The 14,852-nt window shown below is 39.1% G+C and overlaps 1 protein-coding gene across 4 annotated transcripts in view; it reads right to left on the bottom strand.

Moving 5' to 3' along the window:
* arhgef9a (Cdc42 guanine nucleotide exchange factor (GEF) 9a) overlaps window positions 1-12,666 on the bottom strand; it is a 49,598-nt gene extending 36,932 nt beyond the window's left edge. For all 4 annotated transcript variants that reach the window (XM_052112630.1, XM_052112639.1, XM_052112647.1 and 1 more), the window contains exon 1: window positions 12,498-12,666. In XM_052112630.1, the coding sequence (XP_051968590.1) occupies window positions 12,498-12,506 (9 nt within the window). In that variant the 5' untranslated portion in view covers window positions 12,507-12,666. The remainder of the gene's footprint in view (window positions 1-12,497) is intronic.
* Window positions 12,667-14,852: the final 2,186 nt, after the last annotated feature.

The raw sequence follows: 14,852 nt of genomic DNA, 5'->3' as shown, positions 1-14,852 counted from the left end.
ATTTGGTAGCATTGCTTTTAAATTGTTTAACTTGGGTCAAACATTTTGCATAGCCTTCCACAAGCTTCTCATAATAAGTTGCTGGAATTTTGGCCTATTCCTCCAGACAGAACTGGTGTAACTGAGTCAGGTTTGTAGGTCTCCTTGCTAGCAAATGTTATTTCAGTTCTGTCCACAACATTTCTATCAGATACAGGTCAGGTCTTTGTGATGGCCACTCCAATACCTTGACTTTATTGTCCTTAAGCCATTTTGCCACAATTTTGAAGGTATGCTTGTGGCCATTGTCCATTTGGAAGACCCATTTATGACCAAGCTTTAACTTCCTGGCTGATGTCTTGAGATGTTGCTTCAATATATCCACATAAGTTTCCTTCTTTATGATGCCATCTATTTTGTGAAATGCACCAGTCCCTCCTGCAGCAAAGCACCCCTAAAACATGATGCTGCCACCCCCATGCTTCACTGTTGGGATGGTGTTCATCAGCTTACAAGCCTCGCCCTTTTTCCTCCAAACATAACGATGGTCCTTATGGCCAAACAGTTTAATTTTTGTTTCATCAGACCAGAGGACATTTCTCCAAAAAGCAAGATATTTGTCCCCATGTGCACTTGCAATCTGTATTGTCTTTTTTATGGCAGTTTTGGAGCAATGGCTTCGTCCTTGCTGAGCAGCCTTTAAGGTCATGTTGATATAGGACTCGTTTTACTGTGGATATAGATACTTGTCTACCTGTTTCCTCCAGCATCTTCACAAGGTCCTTTGCTCTTGTTCTGGGATTGATTTGCACTTTTTGCACCAAACTATGTTCATCTCTAGGATACAATGTGTCTCCTTCCTGAGCGGTATGATGGCTATGTGGTCCCATGGTGTATATACTTGCACACTATTGTTTGTAAAGATGAACGTGGTACATGTAGGCATTTGGAAATTGCTCTCAAGGATGAACCAGACATGTGGAGGACCACAATTTTTCTTTCTGAGGTCTTGGCAGACTTCTTTTGATTTTCCCATGATGTCAAGCAGAGGCACTGCATTTGAAGATAGGCTTTAAAATACATCCACCACCAATTGACTCCAATTAGTCAATTAGCCTATCAACACATATCAAGTCCCCACCATGATAGAAAAACAAATGAATGTGTGTGTACACTGGCTGCCAAAAGTTTTGAATAATGTACAGATTTTGCTCTAATGGAAAACATATTCACCAAAGTGGCATTGAACTGATCACAATGTATATTCAGGACATTATTAATGTGAAAAATGACTATTACAATTTGAAAAAAAAACTTCAAAGAGTTCTCATCAAAAAAATCCTCCACATCCTCATCTGCAGCAATGAAGGCTTTGCAGATCCTTGGCATTCTAGCTGTCAGTTTGTCCAGATACTCAGGTGACATTTCACCCCATGCTTCCTGTAGAACTTGCCATAGATGTGGCTGTCTTGTCGGGCACTTCTCACGCACCTTATAGTCTAGCTGATCCCAAAAAAGCTCAATGGGGTTAAGATCCATAACACTCTTTTCCAATTATCTGTTATCCAATGTCTGTGTTTCTTTGCCCACTCTAAATTTTCTTTTTGTTTTTCTGTTTCAAAATGGCTTTTTCTTTGCAATTCTTCCCATAAGGCCTGCAGCCCTGAGTCTTCTCTTTACTGTTGTACATGAAATAGGTGTTGAGCAGGTAGAATTCAATGAAGCTGTCAGCTGAGGAATTGTGAGGCATCTATATCTCAAACTAGAGACTTTGATGTATATATCCTCTTGTTTAGTTGTACATCTGGCCTACCAGATCTCTTTCTGCCCTTGTTAGAGCCAGTTGTCCTTTGCCTTTGAAGACTGTAGTGTACACCTTTGTATAAATCTTCATTTTTTGGGGGAAATTTCAAGCCTTGTATAGCCTTCATTCCTCAAAACAATGATTGACTGACCAGTTTATAGAGAAAGCAGTTTTTTGCCATTTTTGACCTAATATTAACCTTAAGACATGCCAGTCTATTGCATACTGTGGCAACTCAAAAGCAAACATAAAGACAATGTTAAGCTTCATTTAACAAACCAAATAGCCTTCAACTGTGTTTGATATAATGGCAAGTGATTTTCTATTACCAAATTTGCAATTTAGCATGATTACTCATTAGGAGGGGCAATTGTGTGGTTTAAATGTTGATTCTATGTATATATGTTTTTCTTTTCTTTATTTACTGTAGGAATCTATAAAAACATTTTATTAAAATGTTTCCTTCCAAAACAGCAAAATCTGTATATTATTCCAAACTTTTGGCCTTCAGTGTTTTACTGCTTATCTGTCGTCTCTTCATTCCTCTTGCCTTTATTCTTGCATGAATGAACTGTACCCAGGAAGATTCTTTCTCTTTTGACATTTGACCAAAGTTGACATGGACGAGATTGACATTGAAATTGATTAAGAATTACACTACATAAACACTGCTACACCCTCAGGTATGGTCTTGCAGCTCTTGAGTGAACAATTTTCAGGGCAACCAAAATCTTGGGAGGCCTTTGCAGAATTTTTTACAAACTATGGCAGTAAAGCTCCTAAACCTAAAACGCTAGAGCCGGTTTATCCATAGGTGAAAAAGCTAAATTTTAGGGCCCTTTGGTGCAATGAAAAGACCTGCATAAACCCAGCTTCCAAACTACGTCTTGTTTTCTAAACCTCTGGTGTAAATTTTAGACCACTCTGCTCTGTATTGCTTAAAATTATGAGGCTGCATAGACCCTGAGGGATGACCCTAACTTTCGAACAGATAGGGGGTGAATTCCAAATAAAAGTGATCATCTTTATGCCCTACTCACTCTGAAGGGCAGAACCCAGAACCCTTGAAGTGAGAACTAAGTGAGATGAAAAGATTCCTTTTCATTTGCCAGCATTTTGGTCACCAGCATATGTTGTGATTTTTGTGCTGGTCAGCCACCCAGCATGGGATGCTGGTGTCCCCATCTTTTTTTCTGATTAAAATTGTTTATTGATTCAAACAGTGGTGGCTCAGTGGTTGAGGCTCAGGGTTACTGACCAGAAGGTCAGGGGTTCAAGCCCCAGCACCACCAAGATGCCACAGTTGGGCCCTTGAGCAAGGCACTTAACTCCAGGTTGCTCCGGGGGATTGTCCCTGTAATAAGTGCACTGTAAGTCGCTTTGGATAAAAGCGTCTGCCAAATGCATAAATGTAAATGTAAGAAAAGAAAACCCTATATTCACAGAATCAACATTTTACCCCCACTATTACCCCTCCCTTTCCCCAACCCCACCCTGACCCTCAACAAACATCCTGTTGTCAAACATGAGCATACACACACACACACACACACACACACAAAAATATAATAATCACACATATTTAAAACTATAATTTTCACTCCACTGCCCCTCCCCGAGAGCCCTCCAAGAATGTGAAATAGCTGCCCCATTTCCCAACAAACGAATCCAAGTTCCAGCCTTCTGGATGACACTTGCTCAAAAGCCGCCACTCTCCCCATCTCCGTGCACCACTCTTGAAATTAAGGTACTCCAGCCGACTTCCATCCCCTTAAAACAATTTGTCTGCCAATCATAACACCGGATTTATCCCCTATATTGATGGCCGCCCCTTCACCTAAAGTACAGAGTCTGGGGTAAAATGAAATTTGAGTGCCCAACACATCACACATAAAACTCTGAACCTTCAACCAAAATTCTTGGATCTTAACACACCACCAAAAAACATGGGTTGTGTCTCAATCTTCTGACTGGCATTGGCAGCAGGTGGGTGTGTCTTTAAGACCAAGCCTATACAATCTAGAGGGGGCCCAATAGAATCTATGTAAAATCTTGAATTGCGTAAGGCACACCTTTGCATCTCTAGATGCTGACTTGATGCCTTTTAGAATCCTAGCCCACACTCCCTCCTCCAATATCAAGTTTAAATCTTTCTCCCATAATCTCTTGATAGAAGTTAAAGCTCCGTCCCCCAGACACTGAATTAGCAGGACGTAATACACTGATGCCTCATGACCTTTTCCAAAAGCAGTAATCACCATTCCCAGAGTATCTGCCACTTTAGGGGGGGGTGTATGCAACTCCCAAAAATAGTACATAGCAGGTGGCGCAGCTGTAAATACCTAAAGAACTAAGATCTGGGAATCCCAAAATGTTGAACCAAATTTTTGCTTCTTAACTATCTTAACCAGCTTCACCTGAAAGACAACCAAATTTACTAGCTAGGTTTTGCTGGTCCACCGGTTAGACCTACACCAAACCACCACTAACAAGCATTAACCAGCTTAGATCAGCATATAAACTGTAGGTCTTGTTAGCAAGGTTATGAGTTCAAAAGTAATGTACAGTATGTTCAAGTAATTTTGGTCAAAATAATACTGACATGTTGGGAAATTTTCTAATTTGTTCTCTCTTTTAATTCTTTCATGCAAGTGTGGTTTTCCTTATAAACCAGTTAAATGAGTAGTAATTTCTTGCTTTATTCTATGCTATATTGTTATTCTTTATCAAGATTTCACAAAATGTGTCCAAACTCAATTGTACAGTCAACATTCACAATTAAAACATAATTATTATTATCAAAACCAATTTGCTTCCACTCCATAATTCTTTAATTGACATGCACTCCAGAATAAGAAATAAGAAAGTTGGGGCTCAAAGAACATACTGAGTTTCCCACTTGCAATTACGACATTATAGTGCTCCAGTAAAGGTCCTGTCTTTTAGACATACCACAAAGCTGAGGCTCTGACTTCTCTATGGCCTTTGAATATATAGTGTTTTGTTTTTTTGTTGAATGCACTTTTTTCAAAAGTGCATTCATCCCAGCTTCCAGCCAAAATTTGGACCACTAACAGGCTTCCATGTCCAATAATGCAATATCTCAAGCCCACCCAACAGAACAACTGCTGTAGGTCAGCACTCCAGTCTTCGCTGTCTGCCACCACTCCATCCAGGTGGCACTACAAACTGTAGTTGGCTCAACTGAGTTCTGTTCAACAAATAAAGAGCTTTGGATAAGGTGCAACACAAATTAAGTGTTTTGTTCATTCAGTGTCATCATTGCTGTGCTACAGACAGAACAGCCCTATAATTGAGAAAACTACAGCACAGAACTCTTCTCCATTGAGAGGGAAAAAAGAAAACAGACCATCTAAGAGACCAGAGGATGCTGCCTCATCATAGACCCACACGCACACACACCTGACTGGGGAGGACGATTATGTAATCGGAGTACAGTGGGCTAGGAGTCTAGGATAGAGAACTGGAGAAAGCACGTGGAGAGAGAGAGGGGGGGGATAGAGAGAGAGTGTATTAAAATCGACTGTAATGCTATGGACAAAAAACTCTCATAACCACACACACACTCAAACTCATACATCCATTAATTCTTATAATATCTTGCAAAGGGAGATAATAAAAAAAACAACAACGAGCTGTACAGACAGTGCAATAACATTATGAACGAAATGTTATAAGGAACTATTTGAGCCTGAGCTGCTTAGCAGTATGATGCTGCTCAAGCCTGTTATTCCCTCCACGTTCTGATATGAATCATCGTGATAAAACATTTTGCACTTTCTTGAAGTCTAAATTTAGATTATAAATGCTTTAAACCTATGCAGAATTGCCTGCCCACACGGTTTCTAAAACAAACACAACTGGAGAAAAAGCACAAAAGCCTTTCAGGCAAGAAAGCTGCAAAATATATTTTGTGTGTGTGTGTGTGTGTGTATGTGTGTGTGTGTGTGTGATACAGCTCATATCAAGCAACTGTGCATGTGTGTATATATGTATGTGTGTGGGTGGGTGGATTCCCAGCCTACACTCCCAGTGCAAATGTTTCTAAATTTGCCCATTCTCTTCGTTTTCCCGCACTTACGTCGTCATATTTTTGGATGCACATGCCTCTCCATATGAAAATACATCGGCTCTGTGGAACAGTCCTAAAACTTCCCCACGCTGATGTAAAAGGCCAGAATGCACGGCCAAATCTCAGATCAGAACCATCAGAACCTCTGTACAATCCAGATTGCATCACCATTCAGGGGACTAGCCCCTTTCGCAAATCTAAAGGTGCCCTGCTGTTCATACAGAAAAATATCAAATGTATTATATAAAACATAAAATGATTAAATGTAACAAAATTTAATATCTTAATAATCTCAAAATAACAGTAATAATGTTTCAATGTGAAATTTCATTGCAAATCGAGATAGCATTAAAGAAAATTAGGCAGAGGTGCCTTTAACAGCACGCGCAACAGCAAAACAGGGCGAATTCCAGTTGAAAGTGGCCATCCCTATGCCCTACTCCGAATAACAGAGCCTTTGAAGTAGGTATTCTGAAAAGAACATGGCATTACTGTATGAATGTACCCTTCGCTAACAGTCTTGCGGAAGGGCCCCTCGAGGAAGGATTACATTTCTCACTTTCATTTGGAACAACCCTTCGAATGGCGTCCCCTTCCTGCAGTGCCCTTCAAGAGTGCAAAAAAGTCACTGGAAATTATGTCATCGAAGTGCCGTTGCCTCAGATGAGTAAAAGTGTCAGATAGAAAGTCTAATTTCTGTACAGTAATGTAGAAGTTCATCCAGTACTCGACCCAAAATACTTGATTGCTACCGCATTTCTGACATCGAACACTTGCAGTGTAGACAGCTTTATTAATTATAATGGGAGCGAGCGACCGTGTCACATTTAGTCTAGTACTACTCATTCAAAAAAATATCAGTGCCCTTCGTTTATACTTCCGCCCCTGCTACTGCTGAGGTCTGTGCACGCCCTTGGATTTGGGTATAAAGTTGGATATAAAGGAGTTGGATATTAAAGTGAATCCAAAACCATCTATTTTGACGAATGCACCAACAAACGCATCTAGACTCAATCAAAACATCACAGGTTGATAATTTCACTGAAAACAATGCTCTGAAGTGAGCGGATATTCCCTAATTAGCCTCATTTGAATTTAAGGGTATGTTTACACGACAGCAATGTACTAAAAATGGAAATGTTTTTCCTTTGCATTTTTTTAACGTTTTGCGTACAGACGACAACATTGTCAAAACGATCCCCGTTCACACGGATCCGTGAAAACAAGTAAATACACTGTATTATGCATGACAGGCCAGTAGTTGCAGATGTCACTTTGAAAAGAAACACTATGTGCCTGCACACATAAGCATTCTTCCACAGAGTGGTGAATACAAACAATGAAGATGGCAAAAGCATCAAGCTATTTTTTCTAGATGGACGATGAGGTTGCTTTAGTACTACAAGTGACCCTGGACTATAAAGCATGCCACCTTTTTAAGGACTCCAACTGGTGATCTCATGTTGGTCTGTTCGCCCTGGAGGTAAGGATGACGTTCTCGTAGTTAATGCCTATAGACTGAACACGTAATACATATGCGCATGACGTCATCGTTTTCACAAAAATTTGCGTTTTAGTATGTTTACACGGAGACGATAACGGCATCGTTTTAAAAAACTTGCACTTTGAAACCCATTTTCAAAGTTTGCGTTTTCAGGCCCCAAAACGCCATTGTTGTGTAAACGAACAGCCAAAACGCATAAACCGTTTTAGCTGAAAACGTTGTAGTGTAAACGGTCCCTAAATAGAATCAAGTTTCCGAATTTTCTGTTAGTTATTTTTAAATAAATTTTTTTATTATTTAAATCACTCCTGACGATAAGAGGATGCTGATAAGGGAAAGAGACTTCAAGTTTGTACTTATAAGTTTGGAAATCATAAAAGACCCCTTTCCCAGACTGTGATGACACATTTCCACATCAAATTTAGCAACAAATATCAAGCAAACATTTTTAGATATCCAATTTTTTCATTATTTAGGCTAACGTAAATTCATAACATTATTCTTGTGTTGTAAACCCTGGCATTAATTAAAAAGAATACACTGCTGCAGTGGGGTTTCAAATACAGCTACTGAGGTAGTGACATAAAATTTGGCATCGGTCTCTCGTAATCCATCTCTCTCTCTCTCTCCCTCTTTTGGACTGGAAAGTTGTGGAAACATAAAAGTGGATTTTTTCCAAATGGAAATGCAAAAACAATATTTGCTATTGTCTCTTATTCAGCTATATAAGTTTACCCCTCTATCGTTTACTTTCGTGTCCAAAACCGAAAATCTGCAAAGGGTCTATCATGACATGATGTGATTTCAAGTGATTTTGGTCAAACTAAAATAAATGTTGGCAACCTCTATTTTTTACTTACCAACAAAGACAAGAAGCTTTTCTAGTAACAAAATGAAGAGCAAATGATGCACATTAGGTGTGTAAGTGATGCTTTATCTATGTACAGTATTATACACACTTGGCCAAATCTCAAATCTCAGCCTGCACCATGAGATCAGAACCATTAAAACCTCAATACAATCCAGAACACATTACCATTCAGGTGACCACTCATTCCAGAATCACTATTTATATAAGAGTACTAGAGTTTCAGAGCTAATTCTAGCACATTTAAAGATGCAGAGAATAGCATAAGAGTTTGCTAATGTCTTGAACGTAGCATGCAAAGTGAATCCATAAACTTCTGTTTCAAAGAATATGCCAACATAAGCATACAGACTCAACAAAACATCACACAAACAGTAGGTAAATCTCTAGAGCATAGAAAACAAGTCTACCAATATAAATTCATTTTCTAGACTATTTTTAAGTCCAAGCAGCTCTTGAAATTCATGCATTCAATTTCTCAGACAACCCATCACAAGTCAGCAACACTGTGCAGAGCTGCATCAGACCTGTTGGGAGAGAACAGCTGAAGACAGTGGCTGTACATGCTAATGCATATACCCTGGCAATACGGAATGACATTCAGTGTTCAACATCCCACACCAGTGCTAACTACTGCATAATTCAATGTGTATACACAACCTCTTTCCACATGACAATCTGTTAAAAAAATTCTGCCAATCTTTCTAATATTATTAGAAGGAATAAGTAAGACAGAACATAAACATTCTTAAATACATTAGTTGTGTAAAAGGGATAGTTCACGCTGTCATTATTTATTCATGTTGTTTCAAACCGGTATGTCTTTCTTTCTCCCATGAAACACAAAAGTAGATGTTAGACAAAATTTTAGTCACCATTCACTTTCATTGCATCTTTTTTCCCATACACTGTGCCTAATTTCTTTCTTTTTTGTTTTACGGAAGAAAAAAGTAATATGGTTATTGAACAACATAAGGATGAAAAAATTATGACAGAATTTTAATTTTTGGGTAAAATATCCCTTTAAGGCTCCATGTAACATCCTAATAAGAGCCACACACAAAATGTACTTTGCTTAAAAGAAAAACAGAGAAGCTAATGAAGCATTAACAGGATCATTGGTACTGAAGACCTTTTCATTTCATCACACTTGAACTCGTCAATGCTTAAAAATAAAACAAAAGCTATGATATGCATTTGGAATAAATATTGTTAGTACATTTCCAATGTGAATACTAAGAACTATCTTAAATTGTAAAATAATGATAATATTAATTTACTCAACTTAAAGTTCATTTTTTATTATTCTTACTAGTTTTAATTAACCCTAAAGTTGTCATTTATAAAAACATTTAAATTGTACTAAATTCAACAGTACTTGAAATCATAACTCAAATATACAGCTCAGCGATGCAAAATTATCAGTTTCTCTGGATTTACTATTTATAGGTATGGTGTGTTTGAATAAAATTTGCATTTTTGTTTAATTCTATAAAGTACTGACAACATTTCTCCCAGTGATGATCTGGGGGTGCTTCGGCAAGGCTGGAATCTGGCAGATTTGTCTTTGTGAAGGAAGCATGAATCAAGCCACGTACAAGGTTATCCTGGAAGAAAACTTCCTTCTTTCTGCTCTGACTATGTTCCTCAACTCTGAAGATTGTTTTTTACAGCATTACATTGCTCCATGCCACACACGTAGATCAATCAAGGTGTGGATGGAGGACCACCAGATCAATATCCTGTCATGGCCAGCCCAATCTCCAGACCTGAACCCCACTGAAAAGCTCTGGAATGTGATCAAGAGGAAGAAGGATGGCCACAAGCCATCAAACAAGCTGCTTGAATTTTTGAGCAAGGAGTGTCATAATGTCACCCAACAGCAATGTGAAAGACTGGTGGAAATCATGCCAAGACGCATGAAAGCTGTGATTGTAAATCAGGGTTATTCCACCAAATATTGATTTGTGAACCCTTCCTAAGGGTTCTGTTTTAAAATGGTTATGAACTTGATTTCTTTGCATTATTCCAGGTCTAAAAACAGTGCTTTTTTAAATTTTTTACCAGTTGTTATTTTATGCAAATAAATGCTCTAAATAACTATATTTATAATTGGAATTTGGGAGAAATGTTGTCAGTACTTTAGAGAATAAAACAAAAATGTTCATTTTACTCAAACGCATACCTATAAATAGTAAAACCAGAGAAACTGATAATTTTGCAGTGGTCTTTTAATTTTTTCCAGAGCTGTATGTTCATTAGACTTCGGCTTCGAGTACTCCAGTACAAAATTGCGGCTGTGTGGAATACCCATAAGATGTGCAATAACTCAATTAATTTTTTTTAAATGAAAACAATGATACTTCAATCATAGATGAGTTAAGTTTACTTGCAACTAGTTAACGTTACTTAAAATTAAGTTCAGTTTACTTGAGCAAAATCTGCATGTTTACCTAAAAAAAGCAAGCAAACTGATTGCCTTAAAAACTCTAAGGAAGGTCAACTAATTTGATTTTACACTGCGTGCTGGTGAGCTGGTGAACACCTGAAAAGTTACTTTTAGTATCTTTGATTGCACAAGTTTGATGAAGGCGGCACACCATCACTGAAGTTTTCAGTACTAATTTTGTTTCCCTGTAGAGATAGTGAGTCAGCGATTTCTGCACTTTAGTGGGATGCATCCAAACCATTCTGCTCCAACGCACAACAAAGCCCCAGATCTGCAAATATGTGCTTCAAGCGTAAACACAAGAAACATCAAAGAATGATTAGTTCAGCAACATGAGTTCAAGTGGCTGATTCACTTTTAATTCAGCTGATTCATGTTTTAGCTGATGGCAATAATTCCATAATCATCTTGAATGAGAGGAACTAGTCCAGTTACGGATAAACAAAACAGAAGTGGTTCATTAAATTCTAATGAGCTTTGACTCACTACAGTCTAACATCTCTAACTGCACACGTGATGGAATGTTTAATCAGTTTAAAATAAACTATTAGTAAATAATTAATAAACCATTACCTTAATAGTCAGTAATGTTATGATTACAGGTCACTAGATCGTTTGTGGCTTCTCTAAAAATGGCCAAGCATATAGTTACACTTAACTGTAGGATGGTGCAAAGGAAATTAAGGATGTGAGAAGCACAGCAAGTACTCAGGATGGGTAGACATGGTGTCCCCCTGTCATCAGGCACCTGTGATCATCAGAGCATCTCAAGCGGTCATGCTGAGCTCCGCTCAGTGTGATCAGATCAGCTCAAATCGGGATGCGTTCACGGACACACCTCACCCAAACAAAATTCGCGAGCCTCCTTTCACGTGCTCATTGGCCACTCGCGCAATTTGCCAGCTGCACAAGTTCGCAAGAGCGTTGGCGCGAGCCCCACCGTTGAAAGGTACACGACAAGTTCGGCCTCCATCGCATCGCTTCTCAGCTTTTACGTTTTTATTCTATCAAACGCTTGACAGAGGCCAGGGACGAGTCATCGACGGCCTAACGTGGAGGTCTCCTCCACGAATTACACGCTCGTGTTTGACATATCGGATAAACTGCGCACCACCGATCATGTCTGTAAAATATATGAAGCGGATCCACGCACGCGCGCGCTCCGGTACTTCACTACACAATGCCGGTGTGCACCGGTCGTTCATAATCAATAGATGAGAAAACCGCGCATTTAACACGAAACGATGGAGGCGAGCGAGCCCGCAGAAACAAATGCAACGCACTCGTACACGCTCGCGCCTACATAACACTTCAATTAAATGTGAACAGTTTCTTATAAAGTGCATTTAAGTTTAACTAACGGACGCCGTGACACATTTAGGAGAGCAAAATATATACCAACGTCACTGACATGCCCGAGGCGGCGCTGAGATGCTGGGTATCCCCCTCTGTCGCGCGCTCGCTCCTTCTCTCCCGTTTCCATAGCGCTGGAACGGTGGTCAGTCGCTCCGCGCGGGCGGACGGATAGCAATGCGAGGGGGAGCATCCATTTCACGCGCAGCCGTTCGTGCAATGCAATCTGGTAACCTAAATAAAAAGAAAATACTTAATGTGCCGAGATGTCACTATTGCGCTTTAGCGTTAAACGCGACCTCTTTTCAGCTCGAGCATGTCTACCCTTACAAAAAAAAGAAAGAAAAAGACTTAACACCCCCCCCCCCTTTTTTTTTCTGACCGCTAGCAGAGACCGTCGGAAAGCCTGAAGAATGGCGCTCACGGGAGAATCAGCCTCATCCTCACCTTCATCATCCTCAGAGTCAGTCCCGGTCTTGGATCCGTGTCCTTTCCGCAGGTTCGAGACCCCGACGCCAGCTGCGACTCTGGATCCGCGGTGAACAACGCGCGGTGTATAAAAGAGAAACGCACGTCCGGTTCGGCACAGTTCTGTTCTCACGGCGAGGTGGGAGTCTGCGTCTCTCTCTCTCTCTCTCTCTCTCTCTCTCTCTCTCTCTCTCTCTCTCTCTCTCTCTCTCTCTCTCTCTCTCTCTCTCCTTCCTCACTCTCTCACTCTCTCTCTCTATATGAATTGAGCTGAAGCCTGGGCGGCGCTTACTGCACACTGCACACACACACACACAAACGGAGGAGCAACCATCAGTCAAAAGAAGGGGTACTTCACTGCTATAGAGGTGGCTATCAACATTACATAATAATCCTCAAAAAAAAAAAAAAAAAACCGGTGGTTGCAAAATAATGATGAACTATTTGCTCTTGAGGACTCACATCATCATTTTAGTGCTGGAAAGAAAATGTCCAATAAGCAAAAAACAGAAGAAAAAAAAAAACCTGTGCAAATTTGCATACTGTTTTACACCATTCAGATGCAAGCAGGCAACACAAACGATATCTGTTTAACCCAAGCTGACAAAATATACAGCCCATAAATGTGTTCATAACAAAACCTCAATCTTCCAATCAAAAACCATTACACGCAAAACAGCCCCTACCATCATACAAATAATAAACTCTTTAATGGAATAGAGCAACATTGTATTGTCCCTGGCTCAAGAAAAACATATTCAAACTGCATGTGTTGTGTGAATCTGTATTTCTAAACATCACTTGTCAGATGGTTCAGGATCAAAAAATAAAACATTTTTATCCTTTGTATTTTGCAGAATACAGACCAAATTTTGTCTTTTCTTTCTTTCGTTCTGTATGGCTACCTGTCTCTGGTTTTCTTCATATAATTTCAGTTTAAAGGGATATCATTCATTTTTAACCATTATTATAATTTAAACATCCTGTGCAAGCTAATGCAATATGATACTGATAACAATGATCTCATGGGTGAAATGTGCTGTACCATATTTCCTTCTGCCTTCAGATGCCTTTGAAATCACACAAAAAGAAGACCTTTGTTGGGCAAGTTACTCAATATAAGTAATCCACTACAAATTACTTAGCTAACATTTTAAGTAGATTATTTTGCTCTTTCTAAAACACTTTTTACAGAAGTGTTACAGAACACTTTTTTTTTTTTGTTTTCCACTCAAATCTTTTCACATTCTGAAAGTGAAAGTGGAGATTTATGGTAAAAAAGGATTTAAATAATGATCTGTTTCTCAGCCAAAGTTATCATATCACCTCAAAAGACATGGATTAAACCACTGGAATCAGATGGATAACTGTTATGCTGCCTTTATCTGCTTTTTGGAGCTTCAAAGTTCTGGCCAACATTCACTTGCTTTATATGGACCTACAGAGTTGAGATATTCTAAAAATCTTCATTCTGCGAAAGTCATACATCTGGGATGGCATGAGGGTGAGTAAATGAGAGTTTTATTTTATTTTTGGTTGAACTATACCTTTAGCATTGTTAATTGTTATCAAAATTAATGAATAAAAAATATATGATCAAAGCTGGCTACATGTTTGCAGATAAAATTATGTTCTATACATTCAGAAGAGTAGAAAAAAATTTTTGTAAATGTCATTTGCTGGATAATTTGTCTGTAAAGCCAAAATGTCTACTTATAAAAAGTTTTTAAACTGATTCAGAGACAAATAAACCCTGCAATAGAGCACAAATCACACAATACAGTACTGAAAGGGAGAAAAAGAGAGATAGAGTGTGCAGAGTTGCTGTGCTGTGTGTTTTTGGAGGCTGAATCTTTCTGGTTGACTTTCACATATTTATAATTTTATTATATTATGCAATAAAGCAGGAGAGGTGATGTAACGAGCATTCTGGGGCGTCACGGATGCCCCTCCTCCACAAACTCCCTCTGTGTGTTCTGAGGTTATCTGTACGCAAGGAGTGTATTCATAGCTTAAAACTAAGGCAGGACAGAATGTTTGTGAGAGCAGGATTGTCACTAATGGACTGTTTGGGGGCATATATGAATGTGTGTGTGTGTGTGTGTGTGTGTGTGTGTGTGTGTGTGTGTGTGTGTGTGTGTGAGAGTAGAGAGAGAGAGAGAGAGAGAGAGAGAATAAGGTGTGTGAGAATAAGTATGAAAGCTTTTTGAGGCAATATGCCCTCTCTTCTTTTAACATTTAGGCATCTTACACACACGCACACACACACATAATGATTTTTATACTGTACAAACTATAGATTATATCCCCTAACCCTACCCGTAAACCTAACAC

The sequence above is a fragment of the Xyrauchen texanus genome, chromosome 3 (assembly GCF_025860055.1).
Source record: "Xyrauchen texanus isolate HMW12.3.18 chromosome 3, RBS_HiC_50CHRs, whole genome shotgun sequence".
Classification (NCBI taxonomy): Eukaryota; Metazoa; Chordata; class Actinopteri; order Cypriniformes; family Catostomidae; genus Xyrauchen; species Xyrauchen texanus.
The sequence above is the reverse complement of the archived record's forward strand: the minus strand, read 5'-3'. Positions and strand labels throughout refer to the sequence as shown.